The sequence below is a fragment of the Thermobia domestica genome, chromosome 10 (genome assembly GCF_964235325.1).
Source record: "Thermobia domestica chromosome 10, izTheDome1.hap1.1, whole genome shotgun sequence".
Classification (NCBI taxonomy): domain Eukaryota; kingdom Metazoa; phylum Arthropoda; class Insecta; order Zygentoma; family Lepismatidae; genus Thermobia; species Thermobia domestica.
This window is the reverse complement of record NC_137463.1, coordinates 150,267,017-150,288,717: the sequence shown is the minus strand read 5'-3', so window position 1 is coordinate 150,288,717 and position 21,701 is coordinate 150,267,017. Positions and strand designations below refer to the sequence as shown.

Here is a 21,701-nt window from a genome sequence, read left to right as displayed (position 1 = left end):
ACCAAGTTGTATCAAAATCATTTCTTATTCCTTTTAAAACCTCTCGCTGGTCTAGTGGCTAGTGCGTACATCTTTGGTGTACGTGGTAACTTGAAAGAGCATTAAATGTACTTTCACAATATTTCGTTTCATTAATCATCTGTCTCGTTAGGCCGAAAGGGCAAAACGTGGGACGTTAAACTAAAAGCAAACTTCGATTTGTTTTACAGTATCCATGTTTGACGTTTTCTTTTGTAATTATTCTAATATCATGTTGCCCCTCGCCATTTTATAAGAATACCTCGAGATAATATAAAGACATAGAAGTGCCCTGTTGCGCATATAAAGACCTAGAGGTGCCCTGTTGCGAGATCTTTGATGGTATCGAACTCGCATATATCTAATCGATCTACCATATTGGAAATGGATAAAGCGTTGTTGTCAGGTAATGCTCCATAGTAATTTATGTATGTTTTATTGTTGATTGTCTGTGTTCCTAGGAAAAATTGTACGACGAAAAAATCAACGTTGCTTGTAATTTCATAATATGTCAAAGTAAGTCGCTTTCTTCTTTTTCCCTGTAATAGTCAATAATATAATGTGGTTGTGTACTTGTAATAACATTGAATGAATATTCATATCCAATGTACTTACAGTACCAAAAGGCTCCTAAAGACTACTACCTAGAGTATTGTCAAACTATTATTAAATTTGCTTATTTATTGAAGGATAGGTTATGAGTTGTTGGAAATTTAGCCAAAATTATGTAACGTACAAATGTTCTGAGTCACTTTGGCAGGGCAACTCCTTGCATCTGAATGGAGTAGGCCTATTTTGCCTATGTTGAAAATTGCTAATAATGGCGTTACTCCATAAAATAATCCTCACTCACAGCTAAAAGGAACAATAGGTATATTTCTCATACAAGTCGCACGTAATTTGTCGATATTCTGTACAAAAAAAGTATATTTGTATATTTCACTTTAGCAGGCGGTTCTACCAAATTGAAAATTTATATTGGTCTTACTCGAGCAGACGGTTTTATCAAATTTTGACACATTTCTTACATTTTCAGGGCAGGTTAGAGCTTTATATTTCTTTTAGCAGATCATGCACTAAATGAAGAGTTCCATTAATATTTGCAGATTGATTTCAGGAGGGCTCTCTGTAAATACAGTGTGGACGTATGGCATTAAAAGTACAGTCCATAAAATACGAACCAACTTGTTCTAGGTGGCCAATAAAAAGGCCGAGTGCTATGCAACCGAGTCAGAGTAGGAGCGCAGCACGGGAGTCCGAGCGATAGCGAGGGGGTGCGTCCGTAGGGACGGAGAGTATACGCATAAACGAGGATAGTGGAAGAACACATTCACACACACAATACCTTCACTATCACTCAAAGTTCATTTCAATATGCTGTGCAGTGGCAGTATTTACTTATATTCACACTTCCATTCCTTCGCGAAAAGTGTTTCACAATTTATAATTATTTTTGAACTTCCACTTCGCTTAGATCTGCACCATTGGAGGGATTAAGCTTAGTTAAATACCATAAGAGCAGAGCGCTAAAAAACATGACAAGTAACAATTTGCTCTCCTGACATCTCTTTCATCGATTACCACCTTTCCTCCTGGGGTGGAAGACCAGAGATTATTTCACGGTGGGAGCTAATGTGATTTGGATTCTATATTAGGCTGTAGATTTTCATCTTACATAGCCTTACTGCTAAAACGGATGCTAAACTCTAATTCAACCAACTATTCTTCTCGTATCTTGATCACTTCCTGGCAGAAAAGAACTTCTCTGACGTCTAGCCGGTGCAGCTAATGATTAGCCATTTTTTTTTTCCGTCATAAATCATAAACTTCTTCCGTCAGGGAGTTTGTAGGTTGGTTGAACAATATCTAAAACGTGTCGGTTTAGGCTTGAAACAATAATTTGAATGAAGTTTTTATGTAGATTTTGGGCATAAGCAATATTTATATATATTCATATCTCATTTCATCCTCCAATATATATATATAGGAGGAGGAATAATTTATGCTGTTTTTCTAACATCATTAGGGTCATTTACTTTAATGAGCTTAGGTGGTCTGGGCATGTAGCCAGAATGGAAGAAAGTAGAAACGTTCAAAATTTTAACTGAAAACCGAATCGGAAAAAGACTATTAGGAAGAACTAAGCGCAGATGGGAGGACAATAGACTAAAATAGTGATGTCGTCATTTCCTCTTCGTTACCATGGTGATTGCCACATTGTTTTTTAAACAAACGCATAAAGCCATAGGAGTACTATGAAGTATACTGTTAATAAGAACACACATTTAATAATAATTTTAGAATATTTTGAGGACAAAGTAAAGTTGACAGGAAAAGATACAGATTAAGAATATGGGTCCACTATTTAGAAAATTTACGAGTGAAATCTAGTAATTAACGAAGTAACATATAAGGAACCTTTTTTCTACAGGTTCCACTTTTATCTCATCTCTAGATAATCTGATAAGTTAAAAATTGTATAAGAAATCCCAACGCCATTACCAGGTAATGCACAATGAACAAAAGCAACTACACGCAATGCAAATACTCGTAAGGTACAGACTGACGAGCTGTCGGCACAGTGAAAATAGAACAAATACTTGATTTGTCTGCAAGAAAAAGATAATAGTCCACTTTGAAATCCTTGATGTTAATTACACGGGCGTCTCTGGCTGGGGGAGGGAAGATGCGTCCTATTTTGTGTAGGTTTGAAATGGATTAATGCATTTAGTTTTTCAAATGGAACAAGTAAAGACAGGCAAGGAAATAAAAGATATATCTGCTGTTAAGTATTAATTTGATGTTATTAAAATGTCCACCTGATGTGTGTCACTTTCAAAGAAAGTTTTTTTAATGCTACAGTGCTTGGTTAGTCAAAGTAGTCTCTGTTGCAGCCACTCAACCAGCAACGATCACAGACAAATAATGTGACCGTACTTAACTACGCTCGCCTTGTTTGGGTACTAACACACGCCCTCTATAGACACTACGATCAGCCTGCAGTTTACGATCAGGTGTGCCCACAAAGGGGGGCTATGACATACACTGTGTCATTGAAACATTTGGGGGGTTAAAAATCTGTATAAATATATTTGAGGGGTGTAAAAATTAATCGAAAAGAAGATTTATTTTCATGGAAGAACACCTACGGATAGTCAATTGGGGGGTGCGTCATGGAAATAAGGGGGGTGGGGATGGGTACCACTGTTTACGGTGACCGATGTACGTATATCGCTCAAATGAGGAGATGTATATAGGAGTAAAGTAAAATGTGTTTCAACCAGTATCTTATTTTCACCTCACGCAACAAAAATTGAGGGTTAAATATGAAAGAGATTCTGTGGACGATGAAGTTGAAGAGTTTAATTTGGGAGAAGACAACATAAAGAGGCAATTAGCTTCAATTGAGTAAAATAGGCGAAAGCCGTTTAGACAAGGGAAGAAAGGAAGTGCATGTAGTGTTCGTTGGTTTAGAATAGTTTTAATTGGTTTACTTTGATAATTTGGATGAAGGTGCTAAAGAAACTTGGGAGAGAAGCTCAAAGGTTCGGAGGAAACCCAGATATGAACCAAGCATTCAAAGTTGGAATGCAAGAAATGATATAGGATAGTGAATAGAAAGAAGTATTTAGCAAAAAGAAAAAATGCTTCCTTCCAAGTACTATCATTTAATATCGAGAAGAGTAGCGAAAAATAGATTGATCAGGGAACACGATTATAGGAGGGCGAATATGGTTAAGGACTATCATAATTACTCTAAAATAAAAGGGTAGTTACTGCAGGATATGAATCAAGAATTAGGACGATGCCTGACAACACAAAGAAAGCCTCTGATAGTAATATAAGTGAAGATAAATACGAAAAAGAAAAGCAGCAAGAAAAGCTAGATGATTGAGGCTGTGATAGATGTCTGAGAAACGCAGTAGAATAGGTGCTTATGTTTAATTTGCTTTGATTTCTGGACCAATTTCTGGTCAGTTAACATGCATCGGATCTTTCCTACTTACCTTAAAAATTTAACAAGAGGGAAACATCCAATTATGAGTGGTTCAACATAAGTTTCAAACACTATTTTTGTAGACCTACACGTTTGTAATGTAATGTGTGATACCGATGGTACTAAATAAAAATTTTCCACAATTATTTAAGTTTAATATCCGATAATAAACAAGCTAAGTATATTTTGACACATAATGTAATCTCCAAATGTATAAATACACAAAGTCTACGATATTAAGGGAAACATTTCACTTTCAACGCTTGACATATTTTAACATATTATTTACCTAATTGCTTGCTTTTTCTATGTTTTCGTAGTTTCATTCATTGGAATCTTTTAAAAACATATACAAGTGTTTCTTTTATACTCTGATGTTTGCAGTCCGGAAGTTAACACCTCACTGTTTTTGCTTTGTACTTAGGTTCTAAGGCAATGTTGTTTAGAAAATAAAACTACGATCACCATAGCAACAAGACGGATGTGACGTCACACTATTTCAGTCTATATTAGGATAAATTTTTATGTGTTTACATTTCCGACTTCTGTTGTAAAAATACATGTTAGGCCTAATTAGATGGTCAGCAATTTTGCTGAAACCTCTTCCGTGAATACTAGAATGCCATAGAAATTAGATCCTATCCATATGTATTTCACGTCCTGTCTTTTCCACTATTCGAGCTAAGCCTTATATACTAAAGCACCAGTACCCGTATATAAACAAAAGAACTATAAATTTTGTTCCTTGTGTGTAAAATCCTGTGACGCCCATCTCCGTGATACCATTTCCTGACTAGGTTGCGAAACTTTAATCTATTCATCATTTATTCTATTCGTATGATAATCATCTGCTAGGGTAATCGAAAGTCCGACAGAACTTTTTTGGGTGCTAAAATCGTGGGCATTAACAGCTTAAAAGATATGAAATTCGTAAAATCTCACATACATTATAGATTTGGCTGTTTTTGTTTCTTACGGGAATATAGTCTTTGTCTGCTGTTGATTGAATTAAAAGGAGAGTTATATTAAAATTAGCTATATATATATATAGTATACATTTTTATTTTTTCCCCTTAGGTGTTGATAGCTGCACATCAACCTGCATATGAGCTGAGACACAATCAAATGGAATCTATCTTTTTGTCAGCAGTGGACATGTATGGACACGATTTTCACCCGGAAAACCTTCAGAAGCTTATCATGTCAGAAACTTCAATATTTGATATTTTACACGATTTTTTCTATCATGCAAACAAAGCCGTGTGCATGGCTGCATTGGAGGTATTATTCATATTTCTTATTTGTAACCTAGTGTGAATTTTGATATATGTGGATTGTTTGATATATTCATTTAAAAGTTTTTTATGATTTTCGAAGGCGATTGTTTTTATATACGTTACATTTTTATCACTACATTAGTAGAAGATAGACATGAGTGAAGCAGTTGGTAATAGTTTTATATTGTTACTTATTGTGTTATTTATGTTACTATTGTATTTAAAACATTTTATGCTACTATTGTATTTAAAACATTTTATGTTACTATTGTATTTATAACATTAATATGAACAAAAACACCAGAAGTGCAAAAAGTGCAGCCAAGTTCGTCAGCCTCAAAAAGTGTTGAGATGAGGATGGATGAGCCAAGTTCCTTGGCCACTGCATCTGAAAGAAACACTGGAACTTGGCGCGAGGTGTCTAACATATTGGAATACATTAAGATGTCTGTTCCTAGTTTCACGGTCGGGACATTTCAGCCCTAAGGCTAGTCATCATCATCATAGGTATTCTGCCTTTATTGGCAGGTGACTTGCCGCAGCTAAGAAGCTTCCATGCTTTACGGTCCTCCGCTAACTTCTTCGTCTTCGCGAATGATCTTTCTGTTTTTATATCATCCATTAATTGTAGTCTCCTTCGCCCCCTCCCTCTCTTCCCCGCCACCATACCCTCTAGGGCGTCCCTCATGATACAATTTCTTCTTAGGCAATGTCCCAACCAGTTTCTCTTCCTCTTCCTAATCATATCTAAAAGTGTTCTTTTCTCACCCACCATTTCTAACACTCTCTCATTCCTTTTCCTCTCGACCCAACTAATTCATTCCATTCTTCTCCACACCCACATTTCGAAGGCTTCCAGTCGGTTTTCATCACCTTTACGTGTCCACGTTTCTGCTCCATACAGTACAACAGACAACACTCCACATGAAGCATTTTATGAGTCTTTTTCTCAACTCTTTATTCAAGGTCCCACAAAACAGACTTTTCTTTCTCCTAAAGGCTTCTTTCGCCATTCCTATCCTTAATTTTATTTCACGTTCGCACTTCATGTTATTACTAAAAATACTACCCAAATATCAATAACTATCTAGTGGTGACCCCCAAATCCACCACGCTCACAAACACCACCCCTAAGGCTCGTTAACATCATTTACTTTGACACTTCGTGGAGGAATATAAGTTTTCCTTGTCTGGGTTTCGAACCACCAATCTTACTGCAGTATACTGTATATGTGCCTAAGCGCTTAAGCAAAGTTGATATTCCTAAGGTTGATGGTGGTCCCAAACCCACTATGCCTACCACCACTATCCCTAAGATTCCTTAACATCATTTTCCTTGACACCTCGCGCCAAGTTCCAGTGTTCCTTCAGATGCAGTGGCCAAGGAACTTGGCTCATCCATCCTGATCTCAACACTTTTTGAGGCTGACGAACTTGGCTGCACTTTTTGCACTTCTGGTGTTTTTGTTCATATTTCACTTCTTTTTGTAGTTCACCATGTCAATATCGTATATTGGAATTCTCAATTGTGGCATATTGCTGGATTTAAATTTAAAATTGTACATTTTTAAAGGGGTCATAATGTGTCACATACAACATTAGTTCCCAAGGGCTCTCCCACCGGGAATCGAACCCAAGACCCGTACAAGAAAGGCGCACATGCTAGCCACCAGAACAGCGGGGAGGATTTATTCTATTAAATATCTATCAGAGTGTTATGTCCAAACGAGATTCCAATTCATTTACCCGAACTACAAAATCACGATCGCTAATATCTCATTTTTCATTACCTAAATACGAAGAGTATCAACAGGGCCCAAAACCCTTGATGCTGAATCCTCGCTGCTACATCACTAGACATAGTTGGTGTTTCAATATACCTAGTTCTTCTCTACCTTTTCACATTGCGAAATTACGGAGTTTATTACATGACGCGCATGTTGCGCAGTTTCATACTGCCTCGGGTTTTCCTTCCAATGATATACACCTTTCAAATAGCTTGTAAACTTAATAATATTTGCCACCAACATATCCTAACTGTATATAAAACTACACGAACTGACATAAAGGGGTGCTTCCGGTTGACGTGGAAAGTTGAAATGAAGGTGGATGATGAATTTTTCCATGTTATTTAAATGGGTCTTTTTTTGACATATAATCTCATGTTTTAGGAACTTGGAATTGGAATAAAAAATTAAAATTCGGTATGCTTGTACGTTTTCATTAGTATTACCTAAGTAAATCAGTAAAAATAAACAATTCCAACTTTAGAGTGGTTTTATGGGGAACTGAAAAATCTTTCCCATGGTACGTATTTATATGGGACACCTTTTACACCTCAAAATTATACGGCACTTCCTGTAGGGCTACAATGATTAAATTTGACGTGATTGTAGTTTTTCGGAACTAACCGACAGAAAAATTGCCAAAAGTGAATATTTTTAATTTTTAAGGAGTCTAAAGTGAGATGAAGAAATCACCATGTTATTTAAATAGGCGTTTTCCTGGAATACAAAATCTTATCTTTTAGATAGTTGAAATAGGAAAAGAAAATTGAAATTCGGGAATTGTAAGCTTAAGAGGTGTAAGGAAGTAGGACGAGCAAAGGCGAGGGTGTGGGGGCGAACCCCCGAAGGGCAAATTCAGGAAATATGAAGAGCAAAGGCACGAAATTCACTGTTGATGAAAAGGCTGATACATACGAGATTCTCACACTGTTCAGAGACAGAGACAGGAAGCATCAAGAACATTTTTACATAACGACTGTGGTAACTATAATATAACTCGTGCTACCAAAATATTTACGAAATCGGTTACATTTTGTTGCTAGTCTCACATAAATTCGAACAATTGGATTTCTCATTTCTTCGAAAACTTCATTAATTTTAAATATTCTCACCTCTACATTATCTTACTTATCAAATTAATTTCAATATCTATTTAATGCCAATGACTGCAATAAAGGAAAAATCTTCACCGAAAAAAGACAAAATATTGGCTTTCCTTGTCTTGGTTTTTAACCACGAAATTTACGGCAGTATGTACGTGTCTTAGCCCACGGTTTTAAAAGTTAACTGATTCACAGAACGTGCCTCATTAACTCGCTTAACTACTTATTACTAGCTTTCACTCAATTTACTTGCACACTTAGAAAAACTGTATGTGGCGTACGTAAAAACGTTTGTTACATGCGTAAATCCTGTAGTTGTTGGACTTAACGTACACTAAACGTATAACTGAAAAAATATATTTAAACGTACTTTCCGTATAAGTGTTCCGAATAAACGTACTTTCCACACGAACGAAAAGACTGTATGCAGGCGGTCAGGATCTCACATACAGATGGCCGTATGTAACTTATAGCTGACGTACGTAATGTGCGGAAGACTGTTAGATGTCAGACATCCTGCAACGACATTGTGTAACTTCTAAGCGGGAAAGAGGGCAGTACGTATGTAGCATATGGATAACATATGTTAAGTATTGATTTCTGTAGTAAACATAAGGATCTCGTATATTTGTACACTATACCGCTATCCGAATAACGGATTTTTCTCAGTGACCTTAGCTCATTTTTTTATTAACCTAGAACGACAGGGACACGAACACAGAAACATCGAAGAGAGTTAAGATTCCAAAGGCTCTTCCACCGGGAATCGAACCCAGGACCCCATACACCAAAGGCGCACGTGGTAGCCAATAGACAAGCGAGGAGGGCACCAACTCGACTACTCAGACGATTGACAACATTATCACTATGCACATGATGTGTTCAATAACGGAATCGTTCCCGATTTCTGATTGTAAGGACAGTTTTTTTTTCTAATGAAAAAATTTCCGTAGCAAATTCCTAAAATTTCATTTTCAAGCCGTTATAGAGTACCTTTATGGAGAGTTTCGCATCTTTATCTCATTAAGAAGTACCTAATGGCTATGGACAGTTTTTCGCCCATAAAAATTCCCATAGTACACTCCTTAAATTTGGAACCTTTACTTACACAGGTCATTACATAAGGTAGGTACTATTATGCAGAGTTTCAATTCTCTATCTCATTTGGAAGCACCTAATCAAGGATGAGTGAGTAAATGAACCGATCTCTGTTTGAGTAAGGACAATTTTTCGCCCATAGAAAATTCCATAGCACATTCCTTAAATTTCGGATATTTTTCATATTCAAGCCATTATAAGCTACCTTCGTGTAGACATTCACATCTTCATCTCTTTGGGAAGTACCTAATGGCTACAAACAATTTTTCGTCTATAAAAAATTTTCCTTAGCACATTCGTCACATTTCGGACTTTTTATCATACTCAGGTCATTATAAGATACCTGTATGCAGAGTTTCACGACTTATCTCATTGGAAATAGAAAATCAATGTGATGAGCGAGTGAGTGAACCGATTTCTGCTTGACTAAAGATAGTTTTCTCCCATAAATTTTTCATAGCACTTCCTTAAATTTCGGACATTTTCCATACTCAAATCATTATAAGGTACCTTTATGCAGAGATTCATCCTTCTATCTCATTGGGAAGTACCTAATTAATGCTATGAATGAGTCAATCAGTGAGTGAACCGATTTCTGCTTGGCTACGGAGAGTTTTCACCCATAAAAAATTTCCTTTAGTACATTACTTAAATTTCAAACCTTTTCCATACTCAAGTCATTATAAGGTACCAACATACCGACTTTTACGTCAATATTTCATAAACAAGTACTTAATCAATGTGACGAGTGAATGAATGAACCGATGTCTGCTTGGCTAAAAATAGTTTTTCACCCATAAAAAAATCTCATTGCACATTCCTCACATTTAAGACTTTTTTCACACTCAAGTCATTATAAGGTACCTTTATGCACAACTTCACGTCATTATCTCATTGGAAACTAACAAATCAATGTGATGAGTGACTGAATGAACCGTGCTTTGCTAAGGACAGTTTTTCGCCCATAAAAAATTTCCAATAGCACATTCCTCACATTTCGGACTTTTTCTGTGCTCGAGTCATTATAGGGTGCTTCTATGCAAAGTTTCATGTCTATACCTCATTGGGAAGTACCTAATCAATTTGATGATTTGAGAGAATGAAACAATTTCTACTTGGCTAAGAACAGTTTTTCGCCAATAAAAACTTTCTCATAACACATGCCACACATTTCAGAATTTTTCTATGCTCAAGTCATTATAGGGTACCTTCATGCAAAGTTCCACGTTTCTATCTCACTGGGAAGTATCTAATCAGTTTGATGAGGGAGAGGATGAACCGATTTGTGTTTGACTAAGAACAGTTTTTCGCCCATAAATAACTCCCATAGCAAATTCCTCACATTTCGGACTTTCTCCACATTCAAGTCATTATAATGTACTTTTAGGCGAAATTTCTGGTTTCTATCTCATTGGGAAGTACCTAATCAATTTGTTGAGTTAGTGAGTGAATCGATTTCTTTCTTGGCTAAGAACAGATTTTTTTGCCTATAAAAATTTCCCATAGCATATTCCTCAGATTTCGAACTTTTTCCATACTCAAGTTATTGTAGGGTACCTTTATGCAAAGTTTCAAGTTTCTATCTCATTGGGAAGTACCTAATTAATTTGATGAGTAAGTGAGTGGAACGATTTTTTTCCTGGCTAAGGACAGTTTTTTGCCCATAAAAATTTCCTATAGCACATTCTTCAGATTTCGGACTTTTTCCATACTCAAGTTATTGTAGGATACCTTTATGCAAAGTTTCAAGTTTCTATCTCATTGGGAAGTACCTAATCAATTTGATGAGTGAGTGAGTGAAACGAATTTTTTCCTGGCCTAGGACAGCTTTTTGCCCATAAAAATTTCCCATAGTACATTCTTCAGATTTCGGACTTTTTCCATACTCAAGTTATTGTAGGGTACCTTTATGTAAAGTTTCAAGTTTCTATCTCATTGGGAAGTACCTAATCAATTTGATGAGTGAGTGGGTGAAACAATTTTTTCCTGCCTAAGGACAGTTTTTTGCCCATAAAAATTTCCCATAGCACATTCTTCAGATTTCGGACTTTTTCCATACTCAAGTTATTGTAGGGTACCTTTATGCAAAGTTTCAGGTTTCTATATCATTGGGAAGTACCTAATCAATTTGATGATTGAGTGAGTGAAACGATTTTTTTTCTGGCTAAGGACAGCTTTTTGCCCATAAAAGATTTCCCATAGCATATTCCTCAGATTTCGGCCTTTTCCATACTCAAATCGTTATAGGGTACCTTTGTGCAAAGTTTCAAGTTTCTATCTGATTGGGAAGTACCTTATCAATTTGATGATTTTGTGAGTGAAACGATTTTTTTCCTGGCTAAGGACAGTTTTTTGCCCATAAAAAATTCCCATAGCATATTCCTCAGATTTCGGACTTTTTCCATACTCAAGTTATTGTAGGGTACCTTATGCAAAGTTTCAAGTTTCTATCTCATTGGGAAGTACCTAATCAATTTGATGATTGAGTGAGTGAAACGATTTTTTTCCTGGCTAAGGACAGTTTTTTGCCCATATAAAATTTCCCATAGCACATTCCTCAGATTTCGGACTTTTTCCATACTCAAGTTATTCTAGGGTACCTTTATGCAAAGTTTCAAGTTTCTATCTCATTGGGAAGTACCTAATCAATTTGATGAGTGAGTGAGTGAGTGTAACGATTTTTTTTTCCTGGCTAAGGACAGTTTTTTGCCCATAAAAGATTTCCCATAGAACATTCCTCAGATTTCGGACCTTTTCCGTACTCAACTCGTTATAGGGTACCTTTATGCAAGGTTTCAAGTTTCTATCTCATCGGGAAGTACCTAATCAATTTGATGAGTGAGTAAGTAAAACGATTTTTTTTCCTGGCTAAGGACAGTTTTTTGCCCATATAAAATTTCCCATAGTACATTCCTCAGATTTCGGAGTTTTTCCATACTCAAGTTATTGTAGGGTACCTTTATGCAAAGTTTCAAGTTTCTATCTCATTGGGAAGTACCTAATCAATTTGATGCGTGAGTGAGTGGAACGATTTTTTTCCTGACTAAGGGCAGTTTTTTGCCCATAAAAGATTTCCCATAGCACATTCCTCAGATTTCGGACTCTTTTCGTACTCAAGTTATTGTAGGGTACCTTTATGCAAAGTTTCAAGTTTCTATCTCATTGGAAAGTACCTAATCAGTTTGATGAGTGAGTGAGTGTAACGATTTTTTTCCTGGCTAAGGACAGTTTTTTGCCCATAAAAGATTTCCCATAGAACATTCCTCAGATTTCGGACTTTTTCCATACTCAAATTGTTATAGGGTACCTTTATGCAAAGTTTCACGTTTCTATCTCATTGGGAAGTACCTAATCAATTTGATGAGTGAGTCAGTGAGTCAGTGAGCCTGAAAACTGCATATTTTGCGGGTCCAGTACTCAAATATGGTTAAAGGTAAGAATGTGAGATTTGGCACATGAGTACATCTGTAGTATATCTCCTTACATTCTAAATTTCATGTTTCCACCCTTAATAGAATCGCTTTTACAAAGCCTCGAAATCGGCCATTTTACCCAAAACTCTTGTTCGTGTATAATATGCTTACGGCAGTGCAGGCCAGTTTTAATTTTCTTCGCGGAAATTGGCTGCCATGCACTGCCGTGCATGTTGACTACTGGTATTCAGAAGTTAAATGAAAAATAAAGTATAGCGGTATGATCGAGATGAATACTTCTCCTAAAACATTAAAGATTTCATACGTGAGGTTCGTATGAAACACATTGTTTGTGCTCTTTTATTTTCATAGCAAATTGCAGTAACCCCCCTCCCCCCTAATACTGCAGAAATGAGCCCAACCATTTCTAGCCAGGTTTTAAATGCGGCGAATCTGTGTTGACAAGAAAATCGAAACAATTTATTACTGTAGTTTAGAATAAAGTGTGCCTTTGGAAAATTTATTATATATATATATATATATATATATATATATATATATTTGGAAAAGAAGACTAGATTTATAGCGTAATTTCATATTCAGATTGAGCAGTTTTATTCAGATTAAGCATTTGATTCTGGAGTTACCAGTAAAAGAATACTTACAGGTAGAAGACCACTTACACTAGTCACTATATCAAGTTCATTATCCTATCACTAAGAAAATGAAAAGCAATGTTTGAAATTATAATGAAGCGAAAACATTAAAAGTTGAAACGAATTCTAGTTTCTCGAGACATAACAGAAACTTACTATTGTAACTTAGTTGTCATTGAAAGAGATGGGAAATGACTAAATAAGGAAATGAAGGAAATTAACCCTAACAATAATATTTAATGGCAGGAAAGTTCATTATATAGGACAGTATTTGACTGCTTCTTATAATATAATTAATGCTTTCGCTTTACGTTCCATTTTGCTTACAAGCTTGCGTTCGTATAGAGCATACACTAAACCACCCTTTGATAATTATTTTTCTTGAAGATATTTTAAATTAACGAAGAAACAAGCAAGAAAAGAAAAAAGATAGAAGAGATTCAAAAAGTGCGTAACATTTTTCCACTTAAAAAAGAGAAACAAAATCATCCATACCAAATGCCTATCCGAAGAGATAATGAACTCTCCTAGTACTTATGTGTCTGCCAACCGAAGAGGGGCTGTAAATATTATATAATTTGAAAAAATAACAAAACCTCCTCTCACATTTTCCAACCGAGGAAATAACCTAACCGTTTAAGGGCTTTAACAACTAGAAAATCAAAACAGTAGACTAAAGTTCTAGCAACGATACGGAAATACGCACTACATAGTATGTGGCTTGTTAATATACGGAAAACCTGTAATTTTATAATCCTGAACCTAATGATCAGAGTACGGCCAATAAAATTCCCTACGATCTTCTATAAAGAAAGTAAAGAGATAGAAGAATAGTTTTGTACCTATAAGTGAAGTACGTGTTTACATTAAAATTACAGTAGTTACATATCACCAAATATGTACGTGATTGCATTTACTTGAATTCTCGTAGTTTTTGAAGAAAAGGAACAACAGAATTTTTCTGAAATATTAACGATCTATTAAATAAGTACATTTTGTGAAGAAAAAGAAAAGGAAATGTCAGTTCCAGGTTAAATGCCAAATATTAAGAGGAAGTAAATAGAAAGTAAAAACGAATTATGGTCAGAGCCTATACTATTTAATAAGTAATATCGTTACAGTTTTGGCCAAGTATCTTTACCCTCATCAGACACATTATCTCGCTGGAACTGTCTGATGAAGGCAGATATACTTTGTCGAAACTGTAAAGCTATTATTTATTAAATAGTATATGCTTTGGTCAGAATTCGTTTTTTACTGTATACAAGAAGTGCCAAAGCTAGAGTGACTGGTGTTCAAATAGAAAGACTAGAAACAAAGAGAGTTGGCTAAATAACTTTCAATATAATACTCGTTTCACTTGACTAAGTTGTACCTCATTCACTTCTATTAATTTTATAGGTGTATGTAAGGAGAGCGTACATTTCATATGATTTGACTTGTCTTCAACACATGGAATTGTCAGCAGAGGTGTGCTTAGTACATTTTCAGTTCCTTCTGCCTAGTTCACATCCTAATAGGTAAGTGCAGTAAATTTTCTACAATGATTCGATAAACTTTAGATACAATATGAAACATCTGAGGGAACTATGGAGGTAACTCGTAGCAGGAATTCATATGGGTGCAGTTGTTGTTATCGCCGGTGTTGGAGGTCATGTCTCTCTACCCTTGCACTTACAGTTGAGAGGTATCGAAAAATGTAAAATTCCCAATCATCTCCTCCACCGGGACACATATCATGCTTTGCCAATTGTTACCTAAACTTGGGAGATTTAAACAACAATTGGTATGCAACGTGGTCGGTTACGTACGAGCTATCAAAAATTGAAGTTAGCTTAAATATTCTTTTTCCACTTTTTTATTATTTGCAGCTGTTGCGAGGGATAGCTCACTACTTCGACGTTGGATGCGAAGCACATCCCGTAACGTACAACCTCGCTTTACTAAAGGAGTAGAAGTTACGGAAGAAACCAACAAAAAAAAATAAATAAATAAATAAATAAAAATAAAATAAAATAAAATAAACAAATGATTGCTCGAATGGTAATTAGATTTAACTACTCATATTTTCACTTTGAGATTATTGTTACATTTACTGTTACACTATAATTATTACAACTCAATAACTTTAAACATGTATAAGAACACTACGTAAAACAAGAATAATATTTACAACACTTACACAATATTCGACCAATAAAATAAAATATGTATATATATCAGATATTAATTTTTTGAGAAACCTAACTAACTATTCCTGTTTTCTCTCTCTCTTTACATTAACAATAAGTTGTGCACATTAAGTTATGAGTATGAATGAGTTGATACGTAAATAGTTGCGCGCTATTAGTTATACATCTTTTTTTTTCTACAATGATACTATGCTAGCTGGCGTGCTAATCGAACATATTATTGTTTCACTACTATTTTTAAACGACGCTCCTCTGGCGATCCTAACACTGGATTCTTCGTCTGCTATCGATAATGCAATTTTGTTGCTACTTAGTTTTCTTCCGTGTTGCGGTCTGTGGCAAGACTTATCCTCTTCCGCTGCTATGAGAAGTCCTTAAAACAATCCTTTCGGCGTTGCGTAGAAATGACTGCACACTAAGTCTGGTCAATTCACACTGAAACCTTTCAGACAACTCAGTAATTAAAATTGCGTTCCGGCGCTAATCGTGATTAACTATACAATTTCATGAGCAAGGACGTATGAAATGGCCTCTGACTTAAATTTTGCACACTAGACCTATTGGCGGATAACTGCTTCTTCGAGCCCTCTGTCCGGGTTGGTGTCTTTACACGCACGATTGCGTGGTGGAGGGTTTGAGGTTCGCTGCCCGACTTCCCTTCCGTGGTGGAGGTTTCGGTGTTGGTCGTCCGACTGAATTGCGCTTCTTCTGGTCACCGTGGTCACATGACTAGCAACAACTCACTGAACATAACGTTGTCCATTATTGGTTGATGACCAAAAATTGTCCAATCAAAAATTAATTTAGATGTCACTTAGGCAACGGGGGTGACTTGCTAATTTTCGTTCTCATGGGAACTGAAGTAGAAAAAGTCTCTCAGTGACTTTTCGAACAAAGAGTTATTGTTCTACGCACACACATATATAAAGACAAAGTTAAATTTGGCGCCCTTGAGTCAAAACTGACTATAAGAGTAATCTCACTATTGCTAATTCACGTTCTTTTCACCAGAGTTGGGTGGGAAAATTAATAAAATGAACGTCTTAATTTTCTTGCTTTGATGAGCGTCCCGTTATCGATAGCAAATGGCGCCCACAGAGAATTGGTAATATTGCACTGGCGATATTCGCAAAGGATCCTGAACCGTTACTGGATGTCCATGAATTTAAGAACACCCTGTGTATAGTTCACTTCAATCACGTTGATGAAGATTGGGATGCAACATATATCTATCTATATATATATATATATATATATATATATATATATATATATATATATATATATATATATATATATGTACGTATACGTGAGGAAAATTATTCACTTTGCACTTCTTATAAAATACTATTGATGTCATCATTCACTATTATTGCACGCCTTATCCATTGCTTTTTTTTTTTTTTTTTTTTTTTTTTTATCTATTCATTTAGCCAGCTGGTCTTTTCACCTGTATGTTAAGCCACTTATGTTTAAAGCCACTCTTGTTTCTTGTTTTTTTTTCTTTTAAGCCACTTTTATATATATATCAATTGTTCTTCTGTCTTTAAATGTCCTTTCATTTATATTATTTCTTCTTTTTATTATATATATATGTTTCCTTTTTTTCACTGTTTCTCACTTATTATTGTGTATGGTTTCCCATGATTTATACAGTCTTAAGATTTTAATATTAATAACAATAACAAAGTTTACAATAACATTACAAAGTAGTACTAGATATATATAAGTAACATTGTTGGAGCAAATAATTAACGAACAAAAATCAAACGCTTTTAGAATTCAAAGAAACTCTACGTAGACGGACGGATATAAGTTTTTTTTTTCTTTTTCCGGAGCGGAATCGCAAGATTTGTGCATTACTTTGCGATAACAGCTTAAATTTCACATTAAATTACCAAAATAAGTTTCACATAACACATCCCATAAGACAAGAAAACCTTTCTTCATTTATCCTTTTGTTTTAGATAAGCAATATAATTAAAACAAGAGTCATCACGAGCATTTTATCGAACAGGTCTCTCTTTCCAAAGTTTCAAAGCTATTCACCTTCAGACATTTCAATTATTAAGGTGCTTGTAAGGTTTTAACCTTACAATGATATTAATAATATACTGTCTCCTTTTTATCCTGTAATAACATAACAACAACAAAAAAAAAAAAAAATCATTGTCTGCCACATAACAAAACTTCACACATGCATAATTTACTTTTGCACCAAAAGAATGTGCAACTATGCATTTTTATTTCTATCTTTATTTGTACCCAATTTCATAATAATATCTCATCAGAAAAATATTGACGTCATATACAAAATGTAATGGCTCAAGAAAAAATGAAAACTAACATGGTTTTGCATTTTTATAAGTACTGTGAAAATTTCGACTTATTATTGACATTGGATTTTAACATATCGAAGAGATTCATAAATTGCTAAAGTAACATTATTATAACTTTTATATATATATATATATATATATATATATATATATATATATATATATATATATGATTTTACTATTTTCTGACAATCAAAGTGAACAGCATATTTATGAACATCCTATACATACATATATACATATGCATATAGTATATGATCTCTAAGGTTCCTACGAAATTCTCTGTGTAACTAACCAATCTATAAGGTTCCTAAAACAGCTTCAAATGAGGATATTAGGGGTTTGGAAATTTACACATTTAAATATTCTAATAATAAAACAACACCTAACGTTGTGGGTTTAATTTTTATTTAGATATCCCCCTTCTTCTTTCTCCTGAAATAAACACACTAAACGTAAAAGAAATTCAAAACTACAAAAATGTGGTGAGGTCCACGTATTTAAAAGAATCATGGTTGTAACCAAAATGGGTCAAGAGACCATACGATTTCAAATTTTGAAAAACTCCGCGATCTAATTTAAACCATTTTTACCTTTTCGTTACTTTTATTTGTTTCTCCTTGATCCTTTCCTCCTTCCAAACATCCTCAGTCCTGAGTAATCCTAAAATAAATTTTTAATTAAGCATATACATTGTTTACGTACCTCATGTTGTAATTTGGGATACAGCTGGCCGGAGAGTCTTCTTAGATATGCAGTAATAAAAGTCCCTAACCAAACGGATTGCTGGGATTTTTTTTTTCAATGGAGTAACTGTAATCCACTAGAGAAATTCGTCATTATTACTTTGAGACACTCTTCAGACCATTCCGTGGAATTTCTGCAATGGTGTGTAATACACAAATCTCCTAATTTATGTAGAAAGTAATCCAAATGATCATAATGTTGTACTTTAACGCAAGTCTGGTTTATTAGCGTTTCTATACTGTTTTCTTCAAGTTTTTCTGGTTGGTTGGCAATTTCTACTTTTGAGTAGAGCAGAGGCAATGATTTTTCATGTCTCGATGGATCATAAGACATATCTTTGAGTTTAGCTATCTGCTGTTCAGGCAAATTTTTCCTAGCCATAAGAATCCAAGTTTTGTAGGTTTTTTGGGGTGCAATTCCAAATTCTTACCCTATCCATGAAATGAAATCCTATACTCTGACCATTCAAAGGGTCCCATAATTCAACTGCACGGTTATTTCCGGTAACAGAAGTGCAAACGTATGGCCCGCGAAAAATCTCAAAGAATTTTGCGATTTCCTTTTTGACGAGACTACTCACATTTCGTTGTCGAACAAACACTAAACCTCCCTTAGAAACAAGTCTTTTTCCTTGCTGGGCTTCATTCCACTTTTCATTACGTACTGCGATTTTCTTTTCTACGATCAGCCATAACGAGTTTATTACTCCAGTCCACAGAATCTTTCGACGTGATTACTTTTTGAACACTTATGCCAAAATGAGTGAATAATGGGCCTTGACGAATTAATATTCAGGCTGGCAGGTGAGACACCAAGATTTTAAGAAATAGAATAATTGTCAAAAGTACTGCTTGGGTTAAATACTCTGCCCATTCTTTATGTGACGAAAAGCACAACGTCCTAAGTGTCTGTACTAAATTTTGGTTCACATTTTCTACCAGTGACGCCATAGGGTGATATGGGGTAGTGTGACGTACAACTACATTATACTTTTCATGGCTTTCAAGAACTGTTTCGAGTGGAATACGTGAGCATTGTCAATGATAATGACACGAACTAATCCTAGCATAGGAAAATAGAATTCTTCTAAACACCTGACTACAGCTCTTGCCGTTGAAGTACGTAACGCAAACGCCGTACAATACCGTGTATAAAGACCCATTATTACTAAGGCAAACCTTTTCTGAGTTTGGCCCGTGGGATAACTTCCAAAGAAATCTATACTAATTGCATCTCGTGTTGCGTTTACAGAGATAGTATCCATTTATTTGGCAGGTGGGTGTTGGTCAGGTTTCATACACTGACATACAATGCAATCATGAATAAAATTCTTAACAGATGTTCGTAAACCTTTACAATGGAATGCTTTAGAGATAATTGATAACGTTCGCTCAACACCTGGGTGGTGAACATCTGTGTGATATGCAATTAATATATTCTGTATGAGTGTTGGGGGAACAGATTTTCCACTGATCTGGTTAGTGAAAATCCCTAACTAACAAGATATTCTTGTCTAATTTATAGAACTTTTTCCATGACCTATTATTTTTTAACTCGGCTTCATCTACACTACCTTCCAAAACGTTAATGACATTAATGTAATCGGGACATTCACGTTGAAGTGAGGCTAATCTGTGTGGCGTAATGTTCATGATTTCTTCCTGTAGTACCTGAAAGGTGTGGACTTTCAGTAGGCGGTGTTCGTGGGTGTGGAATAGCCTACTTAAATTGTCACTTATGGTATTCTCAGAGCCTGGTATGAATTGTACTCCATAATCCAGCTCCTGTAATTCAACGGCCCATCTGAGTAACCTATTGTTCCAGGGTTTAACCCGATTTAAGTAGGATAGAGCGTGATGATTGGTGACAGTGATCACGTGATTACCTAACAAGATTGATTTCCACTTTCTGATTGCAAAAATGACTGTAAGACATTCGGCTTCAGTGGTGAAGTACCTCTGTTCTGTAGGCGTTAACGTTCTGCTAATGCACTGTATTATACGTTTCTCATCACCGTGTTTTTGCCATAGGAGACTTCCCACTCCACATTGCGCGGCATCCGATTGGACGTAAAAGTCTTTCGTAAAATCCGGGTGAGCTAACATAATGTTATTACAAGTATCCTGCTTTATTTGATTGAAAGCTGCTTCACATTGTTCATCCCATTGCCATTTCTTTTTCTGCTTCAATAGATTATACAAAGGAGCTGCTTTCATAGCAAAATTCGGTACAAACGACCTAGACCATGAAAATAATCCTAGCATTGAACGTAAAGTTTTAATATTAGTGGGTTTAGGTAATTCTCGAACTGCTGTTATATTACGTTCATCTTTATGTATCCCTTCTTTGCTAACTACATACCCTAGGAATGGAACTTCTCTGGCACAAAACAGACACTTGTTAATATTCAAAGTAATACCATGTTTCTAAAAAATTCCTAAAAATTTCTTCTAACAATTGCAAGTGTTCCTCAAAACTACTCGTCATTACCGAATTATCGTCTACATACCGGATAATATTGATATGTAATCCTGGTCCCAAAACATATGCTATCATTGCATTCAATGCAGATGACCCGTTACGATACCCAAATGCCACTCTTTGGTACTGATAACATAAACCTTGAAAATTAAAAGCAAAATACGGTTGAGAATATGGATGTAGTTCGGTTTTTAGGTAACTTTGTTCTAAATCGAGGACCGTGGTAAACTTCTTCCCTTGTAGTTTCGCAATTAAATCCTCAATTCGTTCCGGTTTAACCTGTCGTAATACGGAGTGCCTATTCGCCATACGTAAATCGATACACAAGCGAAATTGATTATTGTTTTTCGGTACCACTAATATCGGATTGTTAGTATAGATTATTAGTATACTATGTATACTTTGAGTCAGTTTTATAATGTGCAACTGTAATAATTTTTGAAGTTCTGCCCGAACAAATGGGATGGCCTTATATGGGATGGAATATTCTTTTCTTACCAATGGCTCGGTTGTATTAATTTCTGCCTTATATAAAAAACCTTTGCATTTCCCTGGGTAATTGGTGAATATTTCCCGATATTTAACTAATAAGT

At 35.4% G+C, this 21,701-nt stretch overlaps 1 protein-coding gene across 1 annotated transcript in view; it reads left to right on the top strand.

The window, feature by feature from the left end:
- The window catches only part of ACC (acetyl-CoA carboxylase), a 776,633-nt gene that overhangs the window by 356,500 nt on the left and 398,432 nt on the right, over positions 1–21,701 (top strand). The window contains exons 19-20 of the mRNA XM_081728639.1: positions 5,093–5,296; positions 14,751–14,869. Of these exons, the coding sequence (XP_081584765.1) occupies positions 5,093–5,296; positions 14,751–14,869 (323 nt within the window). The remainder of the gene's footprint in view (positions 1–5,092; positions 5,297–14,750; positions 14,870–21,701) is intronic.